Here is a 27,470-nt window from a genome sequence, read left to right as displayed (position 1 = left end):
TTCATGACAAGTCAGAGAGAAAAGACTTCTTCTTTGGAAAGAGTTTCCTAAAAGTCATAATTGCTGATCCCTTAATCCTTGGAGTGACAAGCATGACTGCCTTCATCCCTCTTCCTTCCATGCCATTCCCACATGAGAAAACCCTACTCCTTCTTCCTCCTAAAGAGGTGGCATAGAACCAGAGGGTAATGCCAACAGTCTGTGCCCTGTGGTTATGCCATTCCGAAGCTGTTGGTGATTCATGGGTGACATAGGAAGAAATAATTCTGTTCAGTCCCGCCACTAGGCTGTTAGAGCAAAGTTGGACATCCCACAAAGGGCTTAGCGGCGAGGGTAGAACATGGCGGATCATGGTAGGGCAAAGTTAGAGCTGGGACCTGGATGGCACCTACTTTGGATAGTTAGCAACAGGCTCTTTTCTGAAAACCATCATCATCATCAGTCCGACTAATCAATTCATCCCCAATATTGGGCAAGGCTTGTGGAAAAGCCAAAGTCATATATGTAAACAGGTGATCTTCCTATGTGCCAGCTCATGATTGCTATTAGGTGATTTACTGAAGCTTGCTTTCTTATGGTTGATATTAGTTTGAAGCATTTAAGATTGTCATTTTGTAGGTCAAAACCAGTCAACTATCAGACATTTCTTCATTTTTTTTTTTTTTCTGAAGCTGGAAACGGGGAGAGAGTCAGACAGACTCCCGCATGCGCCCGACCGGGATCCACCCAGCACGCCCACCAGGGGCGATGCTCTGCCCACCAGGGGGCGATGCTCTGCCCCTCCGGGGCGTCGCTCTGTTGCGACCAGAGCCACTCTAGCGCCTGGGGCAGAGGCCAAGGAGCCATTCCCAGCGCCCGGGCCATCTTTGCTCCAATGGAGCCTTGGCTGCGGGAGGGGAAGAGAGAGACAGAGAGGAAGGAGGGGGGCAGTGGAGAAGCAAATGGGTGCTTCTCCTATGTGCCCTGGCTGAGAATCGAACCCGGGTCCCCCGCACGCCAGGCCGACACTCTACCGCTGAGCCAACCGGCCAGGGCCAACTATCAGACATTTCATATGACTCATAGCCTTTTTGGAGGTCATCTTAGTTCATGGAAACAGAGTCTTTGAGTTGGATTGCATTTTTGGTGGTTAGGACCCTCTGTTCTTGCAGAATGTGCTTGCTCCTTTGTTTTGCAGGTGCAACTTTTGGGATGCTTGGCAGCTCTGATGTCCTTATCTAGCCCTCTCTTATTTTTTTCTGTATGTAACGCTTCCTTCAGCCAATCTTCCCATGACATGCTTTGAACTCCTTACCATTTTGATTATTCTTTGGACACACCCCACCTGGTTCAATGTTCTTCCTAATATATGGCACCATTCTCTGAACCAAAACCCCGAGTTTGGTACAATCAGTGCTGAGAAGAGATGAGACTATTGACTTCTTTTTATTTGGGGAGGGTTACTTAAGTGCCGGAGTTTACATTTGTCCTTTAAAATTAAATTTCACTTTTGCCTGTTTGCCTCCTTTTGGACCCTGATTCTGATATCTAACAAAATAGCTATTCCTCTCAGCTATAGTTCATCACATCATCCAGACAGCACATCATGAGTGCTCTGAGCCAAGTCATTGATCAAAACGCTGAGCAAGCTCAGGCTCTGCGGCAAGCTACTGGTGAACCCCTGACAGAACAGGGAAACTAAAGTGCACACGAAGGTCGGGGAATTTCCCGGGAAAGGCTAGCCGGAGGCATGATTGTGGAAGTCGGGGGAAGTTTACTTCAGACCCCATTTCTTCCCTTTAAGCATCCCTCTCACCAGTCCCACCTCACCCCCTGCACCCCCTGCACTCACTCTTCTGCCCATAGTGGCCAACTTCCTACACTTGTGACTGCATGTCTCTTTTCTTCCCTTACTCACATGTCTCCATGCCACCCTTGCCATTAGAGAAAGGTGTCCCGCTTGGCTTCCTAATGGTCTCACGCACAGGACAGTGTCAGTGGCTGAGGAGCCTGAGCATGTCTTGTGTTCAGATTTGCATGTAATGGGGAAAATGGCTTCATAACCTCAAGAAATGACCTCGGAAAGGAAAAGCTTCATGTTTTAGTTGAATCTGGGGATGGAAATTGAGGCAGGTAAGATGGTGGCCATTTAAAAGTAGCATTCCCCCAGTATTCCTTATGTCACACTCGACCAGGGTTAGGGATGAAGTTGAATTAATGTTCGGGCACTATTTTCTGCTCCTGAATTCTTTAAGACACGAGTCTTTCCTTCTCTACCAGCCCTGAATGAGACAGAATAGCTAGTGTCATGGTTACCATCCCAGCCCAGAGAGCCCATCTGCTGGCTTAGAATCCTCATTTCACCCCTTACTAAGTAGTGTGACTTTGGCTCTAGGCATTGCTTTTCTTAACTGTAAGATTGAACTTATAGCAATGCCTATCCCACAGAGTGATATTTAATGAGATGCCACATAGCCATGCCAGGCCTATAGTAAATAGTCAACAAATATTAGCTACTGTTGTAATTCTTTTTGCCAAATCAACCGAATTTCCTCTCTTTTAAGTGCTTAAAATGCCAAAATGTTTATTTATTCTTCCCCCTTGTCTCTTTTCCAAATTCGCAGTCACCCTACAGAAGGGGTTGCAGTGGCTTCTCTCTTCCTCGGCCCACCCTCTACCACCTTCACTAGCTCCTTAGTTCTTCCAGAATGAATGTTTTCATTACCTTCTGATTTTACGTAATTACTCTTTTCGAAAGTCCTTGTGGCTTCATAAGAATTCAACATTGGCACTTGGCACTTGCTGTAATTAGTGACATTTAATTCCTCTACTTCAGTACAGAAAAAAGATGATATATGTAGATTCTTACACTGGGATGAAAGTTACGCTGAAAGTGAATGAAGGAAAAGCCTTGGCAGAGATAACTTGCTCCTCCCACCCTGAGTCGTCTCCCCCCCCCCCCATGAATGTACTTCCTTCCTCCCCTAAAATACAGTACTTTCCCCAATTACCCAGCCAGAGGGAAGGAAGGATGGATTGAAAACCATCTGAGGGGTGGGGGGTGGGATGTTACAGGTTTGAGGGGGAGACAGTATTAGCTTAAATGATGGAGACCTTCAACTCCTGTCCCGGTTCTTGAACATTGCATCTTCCTCTCGCCCATTTCAGTAAATGGTTTCTGTTCTCTGTGTTAGTCATCCCCACGACAGGCTTCATGATGGCCACAGCCACTTACAAATGACTCTGCTTTCATAGCCGTTTCCATTCTCCCAGGCTGCAAAAGCAACTATCTCCATGGGGATTTTCCCAAAGGATGGAATGCACTTTAGAGGGCCATACGTATATTTTACATATAATTTACATATGCTTTGCAGTCTGTTCTAAGGCAATTCCAACCTCGTCTGTCTTACCTACTGGTGATCTTTTCCTCCTTTTATTCTTGTGTGTACCCTGAGAACCTGTGCACCACTCACAAAGACAGGCACGAGAAGGCTGGAATATAGTTCTGGAAACAGTGAGAGGAAGGGAAAAAAAGAGCAGACATCTTGGGACCCAGATGGGTCCCTGGACCCAGCTCCAGTAGTACTTTGTGTGGACTTGACATCTAGATAGGAGACACTTCAGTAGCTTTCTAATTTTTTTTTGTAGTTATTTTTAAAAGGCACTGTTGTTCCATAAACATTCTGTGCTGGCAATTCTTGATACCTTGCCTATCAAAGGGTCACCCAGGTCTACCTCACATTTCCTTCCCTCCATTGTGTAAACTTTTATGGAGCTGGCTTCCGAGTGCCTGTTGAGGATCTATGCAAATCTAGAGTCCACAGTGAGATGGTCTTGGAAAGATGTGGCCCCCCTTGCTTTCCTGAGCCCCCTGTTCCAGGCCATGTCTTCTCTTGCAGCAGCCCTTGAACATCGGGCCCAGAATAGATGCCAAACTCCCAGCCCAGCCAGCGTGCTGGTCCCGGGCTCCTGGGGCTCTGCTGCTGATGTGCACTTTGACCCTGTTTCTCAGGTTGATGAGAATGCCTGTCTTCCTTTCCCTTCCTCATTAACCACATACATAACACGCACCCTGCCTAGAGTTCTTTTTCTTCCATGCTAATTACATCCTTCTCCGTCAAAATTATTTGGGCATTATTTTCTGTATCTATATTAGAAAGCCATATAGTTCCTTTGTTAATGTAATTTTTTTTAAATGTTGAATATTTAAAAAAAAAAAGAACCTCCAGGATATCTTATTATTACCTAGTCTTCCCAGACTAGACCCTTTTCTTTGAGGATTGACTTCTATGAGCACAGACATCTCTTCCATAAAGAGGAGGTGACACACTCTTATATTGTCCTGACTTTCTCACAAACCTCAGTCCTGCATTGTTAAATGCACTCTAGGTGTTTTGGCTTTAGTGATTCCTCTGTTTCTTCCACTCATCTTCTCTAAGACAGACCTCATTATTGCCCTCACTCCAAATCCATCTCCCAACTCCTCACAACCTTCCCATTTCTGACAATCTTCACTCAGTCTCCCATTTGTTCCTCCCCAAAAACATCTCCTCAGCCTCTACCTAAAGCCTGTTGAATTGTCTTTCTCCCTTTTCCACTCTGCTGCCTTGATATCAGTTGAGGCCCTTGTCCATGACTGATCTTTCTGCCTCCATACCTTTCCCCTTTAACTCACCCTGTCTATACCATTGCCAAGACAATCTTCCCCTACATCATTTTCCCTGCATCATTCTTCTGCTCATGAACTCTGAGTGTCTCCCATCAGCTGCAAGATCAAGTCCATTTTCCTTAGCCTTAAAATGCAAGGTGTCCATGCAATGGCTCCATCCATCCTCTGATCCTTAAGATCACCTCTTACTCCTTTCTTATATGAACTATTTATATGTGATCATACCTGCTGTGTGCCTGACAGTGTCCCAGGTACCTCTGCAAAGTTGAACAGGCGAGTTCTTACAAATGCATTTTGTGCTCTTGGGAACTAGCGGTGCTACCAGGAATGTTTTCCACCTGTACAAATCCTAAATTATCGTTCCTAGCCTAGTGTAAATTTCACTTTCCTCTAGAGACATTTTCTACATTCAGGGCCCTCCTCACAGTCCTATTGTCCTATTGTCTGAATTCATCATTTGACATTGAGCAATTAACCATTCATTCATTCCTCGTTCAAGCACTAAATTCGTACTGAGCACCTCCTGTGTGTCAGCCTGTATGCTAGGTATGGCCTCACACGTCAGTATATTTTTATAGCACAATAACTTTAAATAATAATAACCTTTATATAGCCCTTATCATGTGCAGGCATAACTTTACATACATTCATTTATTTAATCCTCAAAACAACCTATGAATTTGGCATTATTATTATCCCGATTTTACAGATAGGGAAATCAAGGCACAGAGATGTTTAAGAAACTTTCCTAGCGTCAAAAAGCTAGAATGTAACAAAGGTAGGATTCAAATCTGGCTCCTGAGTCCTTGATCTTAACCCTAACCCTTCACTGTCAGGTATCAGTATATATACCTATTTTTTGCTCCATAAGACGCACCTGACCATAAGACACACCTAGGGTTTTAAGGAGGAAAATAAGAAAAAAATATTCTGAACCAAATGGTGTGTTAAAATATTTAATAAAAGATGGTATTTTTCGCTCTATGAGACTCACAGGCATTTTCCCCTCCACTTCTTTGGGGGAAAAAAAGTGCATCTTATGGAGCGAAAAATATGGTATATCATATGTGTGTCTATGTAACTGTAAACATACCTTCCCAGCTAGACTGTAAAGGCCGAGGGGTCAGTGACCGTGTACATACTAGCTTGTATCCCCACTCCCTTCTCCCGTTTGTGCATATGGCAGCTACTTAAATCTTTTGGATGATTGATTGTTGATTTTTTGCATTCACTTTGAGGGGGGGGCTTAAGATTTTTAACAGCTGGTAGGAGTGTTTTAGGGGTTAGTGACAGAATTTCAGAAAAGACCTGGACTCTCTAGAATTCTTGGATTCCAGTTCTCTGCAAGCTGTGAGGGTAGGTTTGTACAAGACAAGCTCTGGAAAGTGACAGTAGTTGCAGCATTGCAACTGGAATGAAATGTTTATATTCTTCAACTTATATTGCAATGCTGCAACTACTTTTGTAGCTTCATAAAACCTGCTAGGTACATGTTTGAATGTTAAAGACACAGGTGGTGGATTATTTGCATTTTAAAAGGATTCTTCCTTTTACAAAAGGATTCACTGCAGGGTTCCATTAAATATCCAAGACCTCTTACCGCATTTATCATATAATTTACTTTACTCAAATTTGATTTATGTACCACTCTAATGGGGTAGCTCTCAAGTTCTCAAGCATGGGAATCATCTGGGCAACTTGTTTGACCTTGAGATCTTCCCCCCCCCCCCAATTCCTCTCTGACATTCAAAATCATTAGCTTTGGGGCGAGGCCCAGGATCTTCCCTGTTAATAGACATTCTTATGTCATTGATGTAGGTGGTCAGGAAAATACACTTTGGGAAATACTGCTTTAAAGAGACACATTTGTGGCTCATAAATGGAGCCCAACTGTAGGGACTTTTCCAGGGCTTTGCATGCCCTCTGACTACCAAGTGTCCTGCTTACTCTTCATTTGGTAAATTGTTGAAATATCTATTTGGGTCTGATAAAGACTAATCTACCTCTTTCCTATTTACCCCTTCTCCCAGTTGCCAAACATCTTTAATTACAGCTATAAAATATTTGTACTTTTATTTTTAAGTTAAAAAAATTTAAATCCCCTCCCCGTCAGTTTTATTGTGATATAATTGACATATATAACATGATGTAAGTCCAAGATGTACAATGGGTTGATTTCATACATTTGTATATATTGCAAAACGATTACCACCATAGCATGAGCTAATACCTCCACCCCATCCTATAGTTTCGATATCCTTTTGTGGTGAGAACATTTAAGATCTACTTGGTTAGCACATGGCAAATATATGATACAGGATTATTCTTCTTACACTTTTTACTCTATCTCACTCTTAGATATCTCCTTGGATCTTCCTTATTCTCATTTCTCAACGTTTGCAACTCTATGCATAGTCACCTACTGAATTCACACACCTATTCTGTTTCCGCTTACCTTTGCACATACTCCACCTGCCTGCCCCAGACCCTGCCCCTTAGTCCTCTTGATCTGGATGCTGCAGGCTATGGTGTGGTCCAGAAAGAGCAGGCATTTTTGAAATAGTGACTTCTGACGAAGTCTCCCTTAGCCAAATCTAGGGCTCGTTGTTCTCTCTCCCTACTATCCCAGCCAAAAAAAAAGGACTCAAAATTAATTTTTTAACAAGACAAATCATGAGAATGACTGACTTTGGCATGAGTCCATTCCTCCATGAATATTAATCCTAGGCCTCTGGAAATGAATGCCAGATATACGCTAAAATATGATTATAGTTTAATAAAATTTGTTTTAAAAAAAATAGACTCCACGACATTTATGGCATATGTATCTATCTATGCATTTAATAGTTCATTGATCCTTTAAAAGTCAGTTGCTTGACCTATATTTTGCCTCTGATTACTTTTCTAAATCGCTAGTAATCTCCAAAACATTTAGAGATTTCCATACTTGAGAGATTTTTTTTTTCTTTATTAATGCCTCAGATCCCTAAATTTAGCCCTGGGTAAAAAGGTTCTCTGGAGTGATCTGGGTTTTGTCAGACATCTCCAGTAATAATAAAAGTAACAGAAGAGCAAATAACTGGTACAGTTGGTTACTGGTTGAAAATCTTTCCTTCTAATGGTCTTATCAGGGATTATACTTCCCTCAAAGTAATGAGCTCTTACTAACCTTGTTACTGTGGTTCCTTCTTTAAAACCCATTCAGTGCTTGGCTAGGGCTCCCCATCAAGAGCGAGGAACTTTCTAGGAAAAGATGGTGGTGGAGGAGCAGAGGAGGGGTGTGGTTGTTACTGAGCTCAGAAGGGGGTGGCAGGCGAGGTCATTTCTGGTTGCCTGGGCGCCTCTTGCGAGCAGAACCTCATCTGGTGTGTTCACTATCATTCAGCTTTTGTAGAAAAGGACACGGTCTCTCACAGGAGAAATGAAATAGTTGGATGATTATCTACGGATGGTGAGATTACAACTCTTTTTTTTTTCTTTTCTGATTTTTCCAGTGTTTCTACAGTGACCATGTATTACTATTTAAAGCAATTTAAAAGAAAGAAAGAAACCTAGTTTGCCTGGCATCTTGAGTCCCTTTCCCAATGGACCTCATTGTTAATAGATTTATCTCAAACGCTGCCTCTGGCTGCCAGCAATGGTGGAAGTTCCCACGATGGGGCCCAGAGCAGTCAGCAAACAGAGCCTTCCTCAACCAGGGAGCCCACCTGGCTGCCCCGTGGCGGGAAGGGGCTGTCAGTTCTTCTGTGTGCTCCTGAGTGTGTGTGTGTGTGCCCTGCTGCCCCTGCTTCCACTCGAGAATTAAGAGAAGATTGCATTGCATTCAGAATTCTAACTTTGCCTTCTTTCTCTTTTCCTTCTCCTCCCCCTCTCCTCCTCCCCCTTCCTTCCTCTCCGTCCTCAAGGCCTCTCCCACCTGATGATGAGTGAACAAGGTAGGTGCGGTTTGCTCGTGCTGCTCCAGCTGCCCGACTTGCTTGCCTTCGTGCTGCTGGCTGATGACTCAGACCCTCGTCATTTTCTGGCAGGCCATTCGCTGCCTGTTCCTCCCGGCACAGGCCAGGCGGGTGGGCGGCAGAGCCACCCTGGCCGGCTGGGGCCACCTTTCCCGCTGCATCGTGGTTTCCCATCCCCATCACCCCCGTGGCTGTTCCATTCTGCACCGTTCGTCATCATCAGGGCGCTGGCCCTGCAGGGCTGCCTCGGAGAGGGAAGCATGAAACAAGGCATGACGGTGTCGATAATGGGGGTGAATGAAACTAATTTCAGAGCAGCCGAGCGATTAACTTCCTCCTGCTCCTCCCCACACCCCTGCTGGGGTTGAGGGAGAGGAGCCGGCTTTTCCTTGAATTTCCCTCTGAGTCAGGTTTGCTTTTTGCCTTCCCCTCCATCCCCACTGCCCTTTGTAATGACCTTCAGCCCCTCCTTGGGAAAGGAAGCCCATGGGGGTTGGCTGTTTTCATTTTGTACAAAAGCAAAAACCCACCAAGAGAACATGCTAATGTCCTCGTGGCAGGATTCTAACTCATTATACACCCACAAGAAGACTGCATATAACGATCTGTAAATTCAGCATCTGCAGCCTAAAATATTCAAATATGCAGGGAATGAACTGTGCAGGAAATTCGGCTCAGCAGAGCACAGGGTGGGCTGTGAATGAAGCCTTTTTCTTCTAAATAAAAATTTTTCCACATTATCAGCCTAAATCAGGATTTGAGAACTAAGCCTACTTAAAATTGTCTTTTCCTTCCCTGTTCAATTGCTACTATTGTATTCCTTTTGAGCCTGTGAATGATTGCAAGATTGGGCTACCTGCCTTGCCCTGACACGAAAAGACTGTACTTTAATTTTTTCTGGCCTGTTTCTTTTACTCCGCCCCCTCCCCCAAGTACACAAGGGTCTCAGTGCCTCTTTTGGAGGAGGACCGAAGAAAAAGGAAGGAAAGGTCCTTCCTCGTTCTCCTGTTTTTCTTGCTCTTTTGAGGGAGTGCAGCAGCGTGGAAGGACTCCCTCCCTTGCTTTCTGACATTGGGTCATCAGACAGTGCTGTCACAAAAGGCGGCATGATCATCAGATCAAGGAACTGCCCAGGGCTCAGGGAAATTTGTTTATGGTGTTCGGATAGCTGCGGAGGTGGGCAGTGGAAAGCCTCCTAACTTGATAGGGCCAGATAAGAAGGAAACACACTTTTCCAACAGAAAATGTGTCTCCTAGAACTAAGATTTACGATGGGGAATCCGGACATATCAACATATCAGTGAGGACACTCTCTGGTATAGAGCAGATATCAGAGCACAGAGCTGGAGGGAGGGGGTCAGGTGAATTTCCCAGTGTTAGATGGAGATCTGGAAGAGGTTGGGATGAAACCTCCTTATTTTGTCTGTCTACAAGGCAAAGGTATCTGCCAACAGCAGGGAACTATGAAGTGGATATGAGCAGGGGATGCACTGATGTCAACCTAGCAGCCAGGTAGTTTGAGAAAGTTAAGCACAACTCTACACGAAGTGGGTGAACCCGAGCTCTAAGAATTGCTGGAACCTGCTGGCCCAACTTGGATATCAAGTTACACTAGAAAAAGCAAGCAAGCCCTCAGAGTCCTGATGAGAAGGCCCTTCCTACATTCCCTTACCTGTGATCTCAGCTTTAGGAATCCTTCCAGCTTTTATGGTGGCTTGGAGGTCTGAGTGCATCATATGGCTGATGTCATAGGATAGAGAGTCCTGGCAGATGGGATAGGTTGGTGGGGACTTCTTTAATCTCAGTTAGGCTTATATTAGACTGACTGATGCAGTACAGGTATTTTGGAGGGCTACAAGCCAATGACAGTATGAAAAGTATGTGGAAAAGCTCCACCATGTCACACCTTGCTCAATTTTCTATTCACTACTCAACTTCTCTTGGGCACCCAGATTGATGAGAACATGAGTGGAGAACTCAGACACACCCATGTGCACGTACTCTGGGGGTTAAGTCAGGTATCCTCTAGAAAAAGTCTGTAGGCAATAAAATAGTGACTGACATGAATATTGTGAATTCCTCTTGAGAGAGGTTCTCACAGAAGGATGCAGATTCTTCTGGGTGGTCAGTGCCACTGAGATTTCAAGTTGCAACTTGGCAGTTTAATTTGTTTTGAAGAAGGCCCTTTAACTACGTTCCTCCTCCTCTCATTCCGCCCACCCCTTTTCCCAGCCCCTTGTCTGTTTTCACCCTTGTGATGATTACCTAAAAATCCAACTCTACTTCCCCACTAATTCTCCTTTTCTTCTCCCTATTCCTTTAACGTGAAAGAAAGAGATTTCTGCCTGGTTCCCACTGAATCCCAGAATTCACTTTTGATGTACATAAATATGTGTGGAAATAACTGATGTATGTGTGCGTGTACCCCCTATACATGTATGTTATACTCTTGGTCCTCATGATTCATATCCATGTTGGGAAAATACAGGAGAACTTAGTTTCTCTGAGACTTTCCCTAACCAATTTTAGGTTGGTTAAGTGCGTGCAATTTCACATACGTGTGGCTACGCAGTGCTTGTGCATGCAGACATGGTCGTGTTTCTAAGGATGGGGCCGGAGAAACTAACGGGAGAAAGTTGAAACACGACGCAGATGGAAGCAGCCCTGCTGGTCACACACTGTTTATGGCTCGTTGAAGCTTCACCTTGTGCATCGTTTTGTGCATCCTCCTGAAGATATTGTAGTGCTGTGGCTGTTATTGTGGTGGGTTATTGTGTTCTCTGTGTTACATTTCTCTGTGTGTCTGCAGTGTCCTGATGTTTTGTTCTCCCTGCTCTCTCTCTCTCTTTCTCTCTCTCTCTCTCACCGCCTCCATGGTGGACACCATGCTTCCTCTTCCTAATCGGACCTTCTACTTCATTTCTGTAGGTAGAAGTAAAGGTAGTGATCATTTTATTTTTATTATTATAACTATCAATCTGCCTTCTGAAATATTCATGTATCCAAGGGGAATTGTTGATTCTGATGAATACAGTCCAGATGATAACTTAGTGCTTTTAACAACAACTAAAAATAAATAAATAAATAAATAAATAAGAAGCCGATGCTTCCATTTCCCTTTAGTGCACTTCACGTTAGATGGTTGGGGTGGTTCTGAATTGGCCCACCGCCTGCTAAACCCAGAAGGAGCCATATCCATTAAAATATGCTGCTTCTAGAAGGAATGGGGAACTCTGAAAGTGGTTATGCAGCATGGGGGAGATATATTTTACTTAATGCATGATAGTCTACGAGTCCCTCCCAATAAATGTACAGAGGGAACAGGGAGATCTGAAATGATGTACCATTGTTTCTATTACCACCGAGTAATAGCAAGGGAAGGACAATAGATAAGAGAGGGAAGAGGACTGGTGAATTGCTTGAAATTTTATTTAATGTAAAATGTAGGGCATATTTATTTTTTGCCTGTATTTTGGGGAGTGGAAATTTCCTGATGGGGGTCGATGAATTAAGATTGGTAGGACTGGGAATGTGGAAGAACACGGGAATGGGAATGCATTGCATCATAAGGAGAAAGTGGAGAAAAAGGTAATGCTGGATTTGAACTCACAAGCACACTTTTTGCCTGGGAGGCGGGGAAAGGGAGCGACTCAGAGCAGGTGGGCTGCTCCCATGCTCTGATGGGCTTTTCAGTGCTTCACACCTTTGGGCGGCACAGCTCTTTCATCCATTCCTAATCAAAGTTGTTGGAGACCTGAACTCGGAGCACCTGGCTCGCCAGCTCAAATCGGATCAGCTGTCCAGGAGTAAGGGAGAAGTTAATTGATAAATTATAAATATGTATCTGCATCGGTTCTCCCCTCTGCCTCCATGACACTCCACCCCTGTCCCTGAGAAGCCGTGTGCTGCTGCGTCCTGCCAGGACTGGCTAAATACAGAAGTAGGAAATGTGAATTCTGGCGTGAGGATGTTAAAGAAAGAGGGGCTGACAAGTTATTGAAAATGCTGATTTGATGCCTAGTCTGTGAACTGGCCATCTTTGTGTTTCCTGCTCTGTGGATGTTTTAAATGTTATGTATGGTTACCTCGGAAGCCACTCAGCCCTTTCACTTTGGGGTTAGTTGACTGCCAGTTCCTTTTATGCTCATCACAGGTGGGTTTGTTCTCAGAAACCTGTCATGAACTTGGTACCTTTCAAAAGGAGGTGGGAAAGGGGGATTGGCAATAATGATCGAAAGGGTCCATCTGGCTGTAACCTCCACTTCTTTTACTCAGCCAGAGGCTTCCAGGGATCTCCTCCTAGGAAAAGTCACCAATTTTTGTCCAGGACTCAACCTTTCTGAAGCAGGTGGCACTGGGCCACCTGTCCCTCCTTCCATGGCTTCTATGAGAGTACATTAGAGTCAGTCCCCTGTCCTTCTCCCCCCACTCACCCCTCACCTCACCTGTCTCCTTGTATTTTCCTAACCACCTAACACACCCCATGAAACACAAGTCTGGAGTTTTTAAGTCTTGCACATGGATATCTTATTTTCTTTCTCTGGCTGCTGCTGCTGACGCTGATTATTTCCTACATGCCACTCATTGTGCCCTGTGCTCTAGATGCCTATCACACTGAATCCTCGCAACTGCTTTAAGAGGGAGGCGATGGCGTCAGCCTTGCTTTATGAATTGGTAGAACAAGGCTACTGAGAGTTTAATAACTGAAGTCAGACGGCTACTGAGTGGAAATGAAAGCCAGACTCTGAGCCCTTAACCATGACACCATAGGGCCTCCCTTAGACCCAAGGATAACTGAGTGCCCTGTATGTGCCTCTCAGCAGCCTCCCTGGCACTGACCTATCTCAAGTTCCAGCCTGCCACTTTGCTTTCTCGGTAATATCCATCCACATAAATGTCCCACCACTACCGTCACTTCAGTATGTCTTAAGGCAACCATCTCACCATCTGGTCACAAACTAGCTTCCCTATATTTGTTAATAATGCCCCATACTTCTTATTACCTGAGCCAAAACCCAGGAATTGCTTTCTGTGCTTCCTCTTCCTGTTTCCTGGTGAGCAGTTGAGAAAGCTCTGGATATTCTCACGTGAACGTCTCTCACATCTCTACTATCAACATTCTAGTTCAGGTCCCAGTTAGCCCTAATTAGATTATTGCCCTTGCCCAATTCTTACACCTATTCTCTTCCAACCTATCTAGTAAAGGAGTACCACTTAAACTTTGCCATCCACCAAATGGAGATTGGGATTAGTGATCTCACTTTTTTTTAAATTATTATTATGCCCTGGCCGGTTGGCTCAGCGGTAGAGCATCGGCCTAGTGTGCGGAGGACTCGGGTTCGATTCCCGGCCAGGGCACATAGGAGAAGCGCCCATTTGCTTCTCCACCCCTCCGCCGCGCCTTCCTCTCTGTCTCTCTCTTCCCCTCCCGCAGCCAAGGCTCCATTGGAGCAAAGATGGCCCGGGCGCTGGGGATAGCTCTGTGGCCTCTGCCCCAGGCGCTTGAGTGGCTCTGGTCGCAACATGGCGACACCCAGGAGGGTCGCAACATGGCGACGCCCAGGATGGGCAGAGCATCGCCCCCTGGTGGGCAGAGCGTCGCCCCCTGGTGGGCGTGCCGGGTGGATCCCGGTCGGGCGCATGCGGGAGTCTGTCTGACTGTCACTCCCTGTTTCTAGCTTCAGAAAAATGCAAAAAAAAAAAAAAATAATAAAAAATAAAATAAAATTATTATTATTCAGTGAGAGGAGGAGAGGCAGAGACAGACTCCCACATGTGCCCTGACTGGGATATACCCGGCAAGCCAACTAGGGGGTGATGCTCTGCCCATTTGGGGCATTTCTCTGTTGCTGAGCAACAGAGCTCTTCTCAGCACCTGAGAAGAGACCATGGAGCCATCCTCAGCACCTGGAGCCAACTCACTCCAATTGAGCTGTGGCTGCAGGAGGGGAAGAGAGAGAAAGAGAGAAGTGAGAGTGGAGGGGTGGCAAAGAAGATGGGCACTACTGTGTGCGCTGACCAGGAATCGAATTTGGGACATCCATACACTGGGCCAACGCTCTTTCACTGAGCCAACGGGCCACAGCTCTATCTTGCTTTCAAAGCTGTTTCTAATAAAGCCCTTTTTACCTTTAACCTTCTCTCCTGTTAATCTTATATGCAAAATTCCTGCCAAATAGGATGCCAGATAATCTTACTAGACCTTTCCTTGTCTCCTAGCTTTACTTATTCTGCTTCTTGCTTGTAACAGCCCCACTCCCTCCCCCCACTCCAATGAACTCATACATAGATTTCATTTCCTAGTTGATGCTATCCTCTGAATGCTCCATTCAAGGATAAGCTCTCCCAAGTTATTTGGGAATTGGACCACTTCCCTCTACTAGATTGCAGGAAGACAAACATGTTTTTTCATTAATGTCCAGATGGAGCCAGTATAGTAGGTTGTACAAGGAAGGGACTCAAAATCTCTAATCCTTCTTATCCTGCTGTCAGTCGTCTTTTCCTTAAAGTGAAAACAAAGCAAAATTAAATTAAATTGGATTGTGTAACTCATCTGTTCAGAAGCTTTTGATGGACTCTCATTGTGTAATTGTCAACGTGTCTTCTCAGCTTTATTTTCTACAATGCCACAGCCCACTCAGCACTGTCACCTCTACCTGTTCCCCTGTCTCCTGAAGTCAACAACTCTCTCTGCCTGAATCCGCATTCTGGTTTCCTGTCTTCTGTCTTCTGTTCAAATTCTACCTTCTTTCTTGAATGTCCTTGGAACAACCTTCTTTCCCTTATTATCCTTTAAGAGCCAAACCTTCTAGGTCCGCCAGACTTTGTCCTTAAGTGTTTTAGTCACCCCCACCTTCCTGAAGAACAGAAGCTCTGTCTTGGCCATCCTGTCACCCCCACCGCACTTAGATCAGTACTTTGTCCAGAGTTGTGCACCAACCGCTGCCTCTTATCATTCCCCTCATCACTGCAACCAACTGAGCAAGGAGCCCCCAGGGCTCCTGGAAAATGGTAATTGATGACACCAGAATACAAGTGGGAAAGGTCTTTGGATTTATTCTTAGGAGCTTGTGAGAGAAAAGAGTGCCTTAGAGTCTGTCATTCTTTAAAGCTGAGTGATGAAGCAGTGAACTTGTAGTGGGAAGAATTGTGAAATGAGCAGGATGTTTAGGCTTAAAATGATAACCACCACATTAAGCAGACCATTGAGTTGCACTGAACCAAAAGCAAATGTGGCTTTACCCATAAGTAGCTGACCAAAAGAGTGATTCAGTAGCCAGCATGGTCAGCTTTTTTGGCCTGATTTTGAAAGCCTATGTTTTAAGTGTTTAGAGTGTGTTTTGGCCTCCATCCCCCTTTTCTTGTTAATTTGTGGAATGCCCATTCTGGGTTAGGTTACCAAATACTTCCCCTTGAAACTGAACTTGGAGTAGGTGTCACAGACTCAAATGCTTACAGAGGCCTGATAGATGTCATCAAGGAGCAGATCCCATCCTAAGAGAATTCCTAGTGTTAGATAAGCAATAGGGAGAGGTGGGAACTGTGGCAAACTGGAGAGCAGAAATCCTATCAAGGGCACTAGCCTCTTTTTGGCTCTCACTGATGGTTGCCTTGTGAGAATGCATGACAGTGTCACCAGATACTCAAGATAAGTCAGCTTATGGCATCTTTCCTTCTCTGTATGCATGTATAAACACACACACACACACACACACACACACACACACACACACACACACGTTTTGACCCATGAACCACAAGTTTTTTGACATTTGGCTTAAGGAGAAAGGAGAAGTAAAATATTCCTCCCAGATTTCTTGCTAAATGTCAGCAGTGGGAGATCATCACTGGCAGTATGCTTGATTAATTTTCTCTTTGCTCATAGCAGTGGTCAGGGCACCAGAAATCTGTCCTACCTTTGGCATTCATGCTAGGGAGCCCGATCCATGTGTTGAGTGAAGTTGGTTTTGTCAAGTCGGAGTGTGCGTACTTGGGGAGGGTATGAGAATGCTGAGAATGACTGGCAAGAGAGGTAACTGACACTTTTAACAATTGCCAAGAACTGGTTGATTTTTAAAAATAGCAAGGGAGGCTGAGGCATTTCATTCCATTTTCATTTTGCTATATAGAACTCTCTATTTACTGGACTGGTTAGTGTTGAATCTGAGACCTACTTGAATTCCTCAGAATGTAGAAGCCCCTTCTGTTTTATTTATATGTAGTTTTCCCCGTGTAGATTTGACTGCTGGCTGTCCCATACTGAACTAGTTAACATTGACTATACTGGGGAGGAATAATCAAGCTACATGAACTTGGGCATGACTTCATGTAGCTTATATTTTTCTGGGAATGACATTTAAAAAGCTGATTTGGGCCCTGGCCGGTTGGCTCAGCGGTAGAGCGTCGGCCTGGCTTGTGGGGGACCCTGGTTCGATTCCTGGCCAGGGCACATAGGAGAAGCGCCCATTTGCTTCTCCACCCCCCCCTCCTTCCTCTCTGTCTCTCTCTTCCCCTCCCGTAGCCAAGGCTCCATTGGAGCAAAGATGGCCCAGGCGCTGGGGATGGCTCCTTGGCCTCTGCCCCAGGCGCTAGAGTGGCTCTGGTCGTGGCAGAGCAATGCCCCGGAGGGGCAGAGCATCGCCCCCTGGTGGGCAGAGCATCGCCCCTGGTGGGCGTGCTGGGTGGATCCCGGTCAGGCGCATGCGGGAGTCTGTCTGACTGTCTCTCCCCATTTCCAGCTTCAGAAAAATACAAAAAAAAAAAAAAAAGCTGATTTGAGGAGTTTAGCCCCGTCTTGTTTCCAGTAGGATTCGAGAGCCCTGCAAATAAGTTACTGATTTGATAGCCAACTGTTTATGCAAATTAGTAAATGCAACGCCAGCCACTAATTATGAAAATAAACTCATCTGTGCTCTATAAATATCTAATTATAATAAAATAGAGGCAATATTACGTTTCCGTCTCTTGCCTCATCTGTTTCTCATCCACCACTGATTTGTCCTCTTGACAATGAATAAAATCATATTGTTTTTTAAAGAAGCCTGTTTTCCATGGTTTTTGTTTTTTCCCCCTTCTAATGTTTTGAAAGTCTGCAGGGGAAAAATAGATTTATTTTAAACATAATTATAATTGCCTGATTTTAGCAACTCTGTGTTTTTGACGTAATGTCGTTAAAATGGTGCTTTAAAAATATGAAACGTGTTCTTCTTCCTTTTCCTTGGTTAGATATTTTTATTGGACTCCGAAGACTGTTTTTAGAACACTGTTTCCTGAAACATTTTTTAAATGTGTGCATGTGAACAGATTTATTAGTGAAATGTACTGTGGATCAATGGAATGTTTCAATTAAATTCTAATTGACAATACATAAAGAAAAATATTTCTCAAATTTAAAGTACCATATTTATTTCCAATCCATACAGATATATATATATATCTCAATATCATAAACATCTTCTTCTTGAAGGTGAATAGTATCTACTTTTATAGCTACAGTATATATAATTTTCAAGTGTAGATTTCTTTCTTTCTTTCTTTTCTTTCTTTCTTTCTTTCTCTCTCTCTCTCTCTCTCTCTCTCTCTTTCTTTCTTTCTTTCTTTCTTTCTTTCTTTCTTTCTTTCATTTTAGTTAGAGGAGAGGAGGTAGAGACAGACTCCTGCATGCGCCCTAACCAGAATCCACCTGGCAAGCCCACTAGGAGGCGATGCTCTGCCTATTGGAGGCCCTTGCTTTGCTGCAACCAGAGCCACTTTTTAGCACCTGAGGCAAGGCCAAGGACCCATCTTTTGCGCCTGGGGCCAACTTGCTCCAATTGAGTCATGGCTGCAGGAGGGGGGGGGAAAGAGATAGATAGATAGATAGATAGATAGATAGATAGATAGATAGAAGGGGAGGGATGGAGAAGCAGATAGGCACTTCTCCCGTGTGCCCTGGCTGCGACTCAAACCTGGGACATCCACATGCTGGGCTGATGCTCTACCACTGAGCCAACTGGCCAGGGTCAAGTATAGATCTCTATGTACATATATAAAGTTTAATAGCACATACAGGTAAACGATGTTTTGAATTAACGTATATTATTTTTATGACACATCTTGTTTATAAAGAATTAAAAACATCAGCATGATGGAAAAGTACTTAATAAGAACAAGCAAAGTGCATTTCCATATGTGCTTAGGCTTGGATACACCACGGTCTGCTTCTCAGGCATGCAGGGCACTATATGAGCTTCTGGGTATAGGTATAATTTGTCCAAATACATATTAATAAGTTTATACTGGTTAAGTATGTTTTCACTTGTGGCTTCCACCTGGAGTGTACTGAAAACGATACATTCCAAGACAATACGCATCTGGATTTAGCAGAGTGTCAGCTCTAACATTCAAAAACAATGTATATTCAACATTAGACAAATATTGGCGGAAGGACAAGAACTAGGAGTTCAGGACACGGGGCTTATCAAGCAATTAGGAACCGACCCTCTCACACTTCGCTGACGTCCAAAGGCGTCTGAAAATGGCTTTCAGATGTACTAACCACCTCTCCTTCTAAAGTCTTAGATAAATTCTGTGTTCAACTTATTAGTATATATGCAAGTTAAAAATTAAATTTATTAATTTATTTTAAAGGGAAACTATCAGGTAATAATTCAGTGAGTCAAATCATCCACTCTTTAAATTCGCAGAATCAGAAAAGAATATGCTTTGTGTGTGAACACGCAGGGCATTTTTCACTCATTTGTACTTAATTGTTTATTGAGGGATAGCACACACTGTGTAAAGTACATAAAATCCATACTCATAAGAGTGCAGCTGAAATATTTTTAACCTGTGTACACCCATGTATCCAGACTGAGGCATAGAGTGTATCCATCACCCCTATAAGGTTTTGGCATGCCCATTTCTGCTATTTATTTTTATTAAGTACCTTTGTTATCCCTACTGCCTCCAAAACTGAGTGTATCCACATAGTAATCAGCAGGCGGACTCCAGATGAATTTTCACTAGGTAGGACGAAATTCAAGGGAGGAGGAAGCATTGTGGTTTTCATTGTGTGTAAACAGAGGCACACATGTTTCCTTTGTGAGGTGTAGCTTTGCCCTGCGTTTGAAGACACTCAGGTTTCCCTCTGCACACAAAGAGAATATTTAATTGATATCATTGGGTTTCTCTCTCTTTTTTTCCCTAAGGCATTTAGTGGCAAGTAGAAAAGCAGAGGTAGAAAAGACCATATGCTTTGTAAAAAGCCAGACTAATAACACTTTTTGATGGATGGCTGGTTTTAAAAGTGCCGCGTCTTTCATTAAAATTTACATGTAGAGTAAGGGCAGCCATGGTGACATGAAAGCTAATGCAACTTCCACATCTTGACATAATAACAATCACAAGAAACTGGAGATCCCAGATGGCAGCTTGGCCTTTGCCATCCTTTTAATAAGCTACTAACTGCTAATTATTTCACTCTTTTGGGCAAGTTAATTTACTGTTGACTCTTAAAGAGATACTGCTCTTTTTTTTGCCCACGCCACAAAAAAAAGCAGAGCCCTTTCACCTGGAGCGGTGACAAGTGCTTCTGTGCAGGTTGGACACTTTCCAGCCGATTGTAACAACGATGGCACGTCTTGGGGTGGAAAATGTCGCTTAATAAACTGTTTCTTTGAATTTTTTGAATACAGAAAATTTTTTTTATAATTTGTTTGGCTAGGGATTATGTGTGTGTGTGTGTGTGTGTGTGTGTGTGTGTGTGTGTGTAAGAACAATAGATCAATACAGGAAGAATATTTGAAATTTGGAGCCTATTTAAGAGTGAAAGAACAGCTGCCTTTGAAATGGTTGCTAATTCTGCTGGGGGCTTTTGAGTGTGTGATTTTCTGTGCTAGCAGTTAGGAGGGATGATGGTGTGTAATAGCTCATTTCCTAGGCTTTATGGTCATGCAGCATAGTAAAGACCAGAGGACTGAAGGAGACCCCGGCCGGCCCCACATGTGCTGGAGCCCTATTAAGTGACAGCCCGCAAAACAGGCTTTTTTTTTTTCCTGTCCTTTGACTTCCTAAGAATGATTTTACATTTTAGCACAGACACAGATTATTAAGTGAGTGATGTGCAAGGGGGCTTGGCTGCCTCAGGAGTGAGTGTTTGGAAAAGAACCTTGTTTGCAATGAGCTGTCTGACAATCAAAATATTTACTTAAAGATAAGCTAATGACTGTGCCTTGCAAATGTCTGCAAATCCATTACTGAAATGAGAGTCAATACTTTGGCTTGATACCATCCCAAAATAGACTGCAAACCTCAAATACTACTTTGTGTGTATCACACTTCTCCCAGAACAAAATAGATTGCTCACAAAAATTAGGGGATATTTCAAAATGAAAACGAAGTGATAAGATGTCCCCTAGTTTTTGTGAGGAGTGTAAAATGTGTATCAAATGACAAAAGTAGAAAAAGCTCTCACCCCATTTTCTTGAAATATTTAAACTGAACTTAGTGTGTTATTGTGATCAGCTACTCCTTGATGTTGCTGTGAAGAGTTGCTAAATGGCTTAAAATATGCATTGAAAAAACACAATCTCCAATTATTGGTGATATCTCTGAACACGAACTTGATAACGTGAGTTTTGTAGTCCAATAGCATATCTTGTGTGTTATGCAGTTGATGGGAGGACTGTGGAACTCAAATGTTAACCATTTGCTTACTATTAGAGTCAAGAGGAACTGGAGAGGTTTAACATGTTATATTTCTTTAAAACTAATATATCATTTGATTTCAAAATAGCCCCAAGGAAAAATATGTGAGTGTGAATTTGGAGACATTTTGTCATCTTTCAGAATTTGATATTATATGCACGTTCAGCCAGATTGCCATCTTCTGAAAGAATTTTGAGAAATGCTAATAATGTTTTGAGAGGAAAAAAAAGATTACTGGGTAAAGTAAGTTATCAAAATACAGGTTTAAAACAAAATGAAACAGGTTTTTTTTGACCGGAGGACTTCTCAGGGATTTTGTTATGACAAAATAAATTATGAATCTTTAAGAACAAAAATGTAGTTTTCAAAGTTACCCAAATTTATTTGATGTGAAACTCTTTCTTTCTTTCTTTCTTTTTTGTAATTTACAACTTGGATGAGATAGCTAGAATTAAAACCTAGTGTTCAGTTGAAAAAATTTGGACAAGATAATTCTAAAGTCTCTTCCAAGTCTAACATTATAAGTTGAAATGTCTGTAGAATTTGAAAGAGGCTTTTGGATTGGCTTCACTCAAGAATCATTTTAACTACATATTCTGTTTTGATTGGGAATAGTTTTTTAGATGGGTTAGTTTCAATAGGGAAATTACTGCTTCCTGGTAAAATGCATAACACAGATGTTAAAAGAACTGCAGTTTTAAAGCACTAGTCTTGTTAAAACACTTCCAGTTTGTATTACCTAAGTACTTAAACGGATATCCATATAGTGTGTATAAACAATGCTTCTGAAAATGGCCTGCAGAACTCTGGGAAGAGCTGATCTCAGCTGATCTCAGCATGAGATGAGAAAAGTACAAGGAACTTTAAGTCTTATTAGCTTTGAAATTTGGAGCAGGCTAACAGTCATTATGATTATACCTCCACTGGATATCTAAGGTCATTCATTCTATCTGGGAGTTTGGCTTTCAACGGCTTTTTTTCTCCCCCCAGATAGTGAACATGTAGGTGAAATAAATTCTTCCTGGTAAGAATTACCTGTGCTTTGTTTAGAAATCATTGGTTCAGCTGAGCATTTTGTGGGCTCTCTCTTTGCAAGGCTGAGGACTTTGTCCTACTTATGTGCTGTTCTTTCGGTATGAAGTGATGGCCATTGATCCATCTGTAGAAGAGCATTTGCCTGGGGCTGTTAATCTGGTCTGTGGTGATATAATTTGCCGAGCCAGCCATAATCTCTCTCATTTTCTCAAGTGACCAATAATGGTCATTTACAAAAGCTTTGGCCAGAATTGTTACAGACGACGTTCTCAGTCTGAACTAATTGATCCATGTGGCTATTGAGGCTGAAGAACCAGATATCCAGGTGTGAGTTATTCTAATGCAGTGTCAGCATAATGAAATAAAAAGAGTACTGATCTCAGAACTATGCAGAAGACATCATTCAGGTGGCATGGTAGATGAAAGCACTGATGTTAGTTCCATGGCATTTACAAGCCATGTAACCTTGTTAAGCCTCATTATCCTAATAAGTAAAATGGGAACAGTAATATTATCCACTTTGCAGGCCTGCTGGGAGGAACCATCGAGAATGTATATAAAAGGCTTATGTTAGAGCTTGGATCTGACATAAATAAACATTAGTTATCCATCAACATTAATACTAAACATTAGTTATCACTATAAATACATCTTATCAATATCACCAGAGGTCTGGGAACTTTGAACAAGTTAAACTTTTTGCCCGTCTATGTCTTTATCTGAAAAATGCCTATGTGTTAAGTTTGTTCCGGTGATAACTGATATCATGCCAGTGAATGTACTGTGCAAATTAAAGCATCACTATACAACACTACAGATTTAGTGGTCCGTGAGAATATAAGCTCCATAAATTCAGGGGCGATACATATGTTATTTACCAAGATATTTCCAGTGCCTATACCAGTGCCTGCCTCAGAGTGGAAATGACTCAGTGAATACTTGTTGAATGGGTTCTAAGAATCACTGAGCTAATACCTCTTGGCAGAATTCAGTAACAATGACAGCTGGAGCCTCCCTGAAATCCCATTACACATTGAGTAGAAAGTTTTGGGGCACCTTAAAGAAGAAACAATTGGCCTGTTCCCTTAGAGGCCTCCCACAACAACATAAAGTAATCCCGATAAAACCGGTTATTTGTCTTTTATGTCTTTGATGGGTGTCTTCACTCTTTTTGTATGCACAAAGAGCCATAGGATTGCTTTAATATTACTTGATGAAACTAGATCAACCATGCAGACAGCAAAAATATTGAACTAAGAGTTACTTTTAAGAAAATGCTGATTTGCTTCCCCAAACCTTAGAAGCATATCATTTCAGAGCTCAAAGGGAATTTAGGATTTCTTTAGTCTACCCCACTGTAGTTTTGTGGCGGCCAAAACATAGGCTGAGACGCTTAAGTGCTGTGTTTAATGCTACACTGATAATTTGTAGCGATATTGGGGTTGGACCCAGACCTTCTGACTCCCAGTGCTATTTTCTTTCCCCTCCCACCAAGTTGCTTCTAACATGTAACCAAGTTGTCTTCGCCATCTTCACTGGGAGAGTCACATTTGTTATAGATCACCCATAGGCTGCTGCTGAGATAGATCATTATCGATAATGGTTCTGGAAATATCAGAGTTCGAGCATTCTAAACAAGGTTTCCTCTTAAGTAACTCAGCTGTCCTGAGAAACTGACCCAAACTAAGCTTTTGAAGTTAGCAGTAAGTTGCTTAGACTTCCAGGATTTTATAATGCTTTGTATCACTTCTGGACATCCCCTGTCGACTGCTTTGTCTTGGCTGAAGGAAGATGGTGACACCAGTTGACTTAAAAAAGCTTTCCACCATTTATTTTTCTTTTTACTGTCGAATGTGAACAGTTTATAACAGAGCTGATGCTCATGAAGAAATTCACTTGGCACTGACTTTCAAACTGGTGCTTAATAGTTTTTCAACTTCCTTTCTTCCTTTAAGAACAGGTTAGTAATTTTATTTACAATATTTTTAACTGAAAAAGGAAGTTCATTTCTTTTCCCTCAAGTAAGAATATATTTCTCTTTAAGCCAATTTTTGTTTTGTTTGTTCTCTTTTAAAGATAAATTTGCTCCTTCAGGGTTCGTCATGGGTCTGATGTTTTAAGTTTAGTGTCCTTTTATTAGGCACCTTTGGGGGATGTTGATCAGCCATAAAATTAGTTCTTAAATTGTTGCAAAATAGCCTTCCTTCAGACTGTTTTGATCACAAGGCTCTCAAGTGTCAAAGTCATTTGGAGAACTAGATAGATAAATGCATGAGCACTAAGGTTTTGTTTTTTTTCCCAGGGTAGAATAAAATGTGTTCTCTACTATGTGCTCAGCTTTAATAGCGATTTGTTAAAAGGGAAAAAAAAGACAATGATATTAAATATTTACAAGAGTGATTTAGCTGTATTATCTTGTGCCCTGCATCTCTGTGTAATGGTGAAATCAGCTACTGTTTAAGTAAAGGCCATTAAAACAGTGGTAGTGTGAAGGTCACTGCCTAGGCAAGGTTAAAGCAATTTGTGGAGAATAATGATTTTTGTCAACTTTCCAGATCTCTTACTGTTTTTGTCGGCTTCCCTCCAAAAATAATAGGAAAAAAAATACATTTGAGGATTCACGGGCTCTTGCATCCTTTATGCCCTTTCTGGCCAACTGGGTAGCTGGAAACCCTTTATGCATTTTTGGTTCATCCATTTAGTACACTGGTCCCCAACCTTTTTTGGGCCACGGACCGGTTTAATGTCAGAAAATATTTTCACGGACTGGCCTTTAGGGTGGGATGGATAAATGTATCACGTGACCGAGACAAGCATCAAGAGTGAGTCTTAGACGGATGTAACAGAGGGAATCTGGTCATTTTTTAAAAATAAAACATCGTTCAGACTTAAATATAAATAAAACGGATATAATGTAAGTTATTTATTCTTTATCTGCGGACCGGTACCAAATGGCCCAAGGACTGGTACGGGTCCGAGGCCCGGGGGTTGGGGACCACTGCTCTAAAGGACAGAAACAGGACCGTTCTCCCTGGAGGTGAGTGGTTGCATTTCTGTTTACTGATTCTTCTACTGGTTCTGCTTGGTTGGTTTTGGAGGTGAGCACCAGCGCCTCTTCTTTCTTGGAAATGATTTATTTTGTCTGAACTGATTCTTCAATTTCTCTACTATTTCCTCTTCTACCTAAAGCAAATATATATATTTAAATTTTATCTCCTATATCACTTTAGAGAAATTTCTGAATGATTGCATGGCATTCTCCCCATTTTCGCAGACAAGAAAACAGAAGTTCAAGGTTACAAAACTAGTTTCAGAACCAGTGGCAGAACCAAGATAAATTTAGTTTTGCCTGACCTCAGAGTCTAGACTGATTCCACATGACGTATCATCACTTTGGTTAATTTTTCTGTACCTCAGTTTTCTCTTCTGTAAAATGGGGGTGAATAATAATGCATTATTATAGTATATTCTTAATAAGGCATGTAATCAATATCACATATACGAAATTATAAATAATACATTAGTTTGCTTTTGGTAAAATTGAGAAGTAAATGCACCAATACATGTTAAGTGCATAACAAGATGTCTGGCTTTTGCTACAATTTTAATAAATAATATCCTCCCTCTACTCTTGACAGTATTAATAAAGTATAATTGAATTTAATAACCATTGAGCACAAGGGATACACAAAATGAATAAAATACAGTTTTTGTTCTTAAGCAGAGCTCACAATATAGTAGGAGGAAAATGCCTATGTAAAGAATTCCAAAAGCTATTTATATAGTTTTTTTCTCCTTGTTTTAGGCTATGTCTGTACCAAATGTTACTTAAAATGTGAGAACCTTTTTCTGGAGGGAAGTAGTTTCCTATGGGGATGAGCTAGTGTACTGACGTTGCTGCGGCAGCCACTTGTGCCTTGTTTCCTAACTAGTCTGTGTTTACGTGATGCTAAAGCCCAGAGCGTGGGTTGGGAAACAGGATAAAACAGAGGGATAGGCTAACTGCTATGACAAACAATTCCCAAATTGCAGTGGCTTAATAGGAACAAAAGTTTCTCACTCATGTCACAGGTTGCCGTGCAGGCTGGTGGATGGTGGAGGAGGGATTTCTGTTCATAGTCATTCAGACACCTTCTATCCTGTGGCTTTGTCATTTTCTAGAACCTAGTCCTTTGCTGCATTCAAGCGGCTGGGGTGGGGGATGAGGAAGGGAGAGGATGAGAGAGAGAGAGAGAGAGAGAATGCATATGCATGATTGGAGGATTTAGTTTTTAAAGGGCGCAAGCGGGAAGCAGTGTATTTCACTTACTCTTGTCCAGAACTCTGTTACATGATCCCGTCTAATCGCAAAGGACATTGGGAAAAGTAATTTAGCTGTGTGTCCAGGAGGAAAGGGAAAAAAGGCCCGGGGGACACCATGGCAGTCTGTCCCAGTACGTGAGGTGTATTCTATTCACCACCTTGTGTCATGCCTGTCCGTCTTCTTTCGCTCACCTTTGCTCAAACAAACAAGAATGCCTTCATGGTTTTAATGATGTAGAGGATCCCTTGCCTATTCATTTTTTCTATAATCTACATGCATGTACAGTTATGTGTATTCTAATTGAAACGAAACCCCACGGAGTTACAGTAATGTTTGCCAAAGTCATAAGGATTACCCAGGGAACTTTTGAAACTAAAGGCTTTTAGTTCCTGCCTTAACAGCACAGAATCTTCAGCGCCAAGTGATTCTTAGAACCAGGTGAATCTGAGACACGCAGTGTTATATAGCAAGTTCCAAGGACTAAAGCAAATCCAAGAGGAAGCATGGAAGATGCTCCTAAAACTATGTTGTTGAATTTTCTGTAGTTTAAAACAAGTGCTGCATTTATCTTAGTTAGAAACCTAGTTGTTATACATGAATTTTTGTTGTAGTTTTTTTCCCGGAGATTTAATCTCTAGCTTGCATCCATAAACCAAAAGGGAGAAGCCTGGTTGGCATTTTAGCCTGAGTGGATGGAGCGAGGCCAAATGCCTGATTCAATAGTTTATTTTATTCTAACCACTGCATCTTTTTTCCCCTTTTCATCTCTTAATAAGGGATCCCCTTGGTTAAGATAATTTTCTTGTTGCGTTAAAGACAATGAATAGGCATTCATGTTTGA

The 27,470-nt window shown here is 42.4% G+C and overlaps 1 protein-coding gene across 13 annotated transcripts in view; it reads left to right on the top strand.

Moving 5' to 3' along the window:
* NRXN3 (neurexin 3) overlaps window positions 1-27,470 on the top strand; it is a 1,648,091-nt gene that overhangs the window by 111,550 nt on the left and 1,509,071 nt on the right. For all 13 annotated transcript variants that reach the window (XR_010731058.1, XR_010731057.1, XR_010731056.1 and 10 more), the window contains exon 4: window positions 8,554-8,583. Coding sequence is in view for 10 of the 13 variants with exons in the window: in XM_066272928.1 (XP_066129025.1) it covers window positions 8,554-8,583 (30 nt within the window). In the remaining 3 variants the exon portion in view is untranslated. The remainder of the gene's footprint in view (window positions 1-8,553; window positions 8,584-27,470) is intronic.

This window comes from Saccopteryx bilineata, chromosome 4, assembly GCF_036850765.1.
Source record: "Saccopteryx bilineata isolate mSacBil1 chromosome 4, mSacBil1_pri_phased_curated, whole genome shotgun sequence".
NCBI classification, from domain to species: Eukaryota; Metazoa; Chordata; class Mammalia; order Chiroptera; family Emballonuridae; genus Saccopteryx; species Saccopteryx bilineata.
Note: the sequence above shows the minus strand (reverse complement) of the source record. Positions and strands in the feature narration are given on the sequence as shown.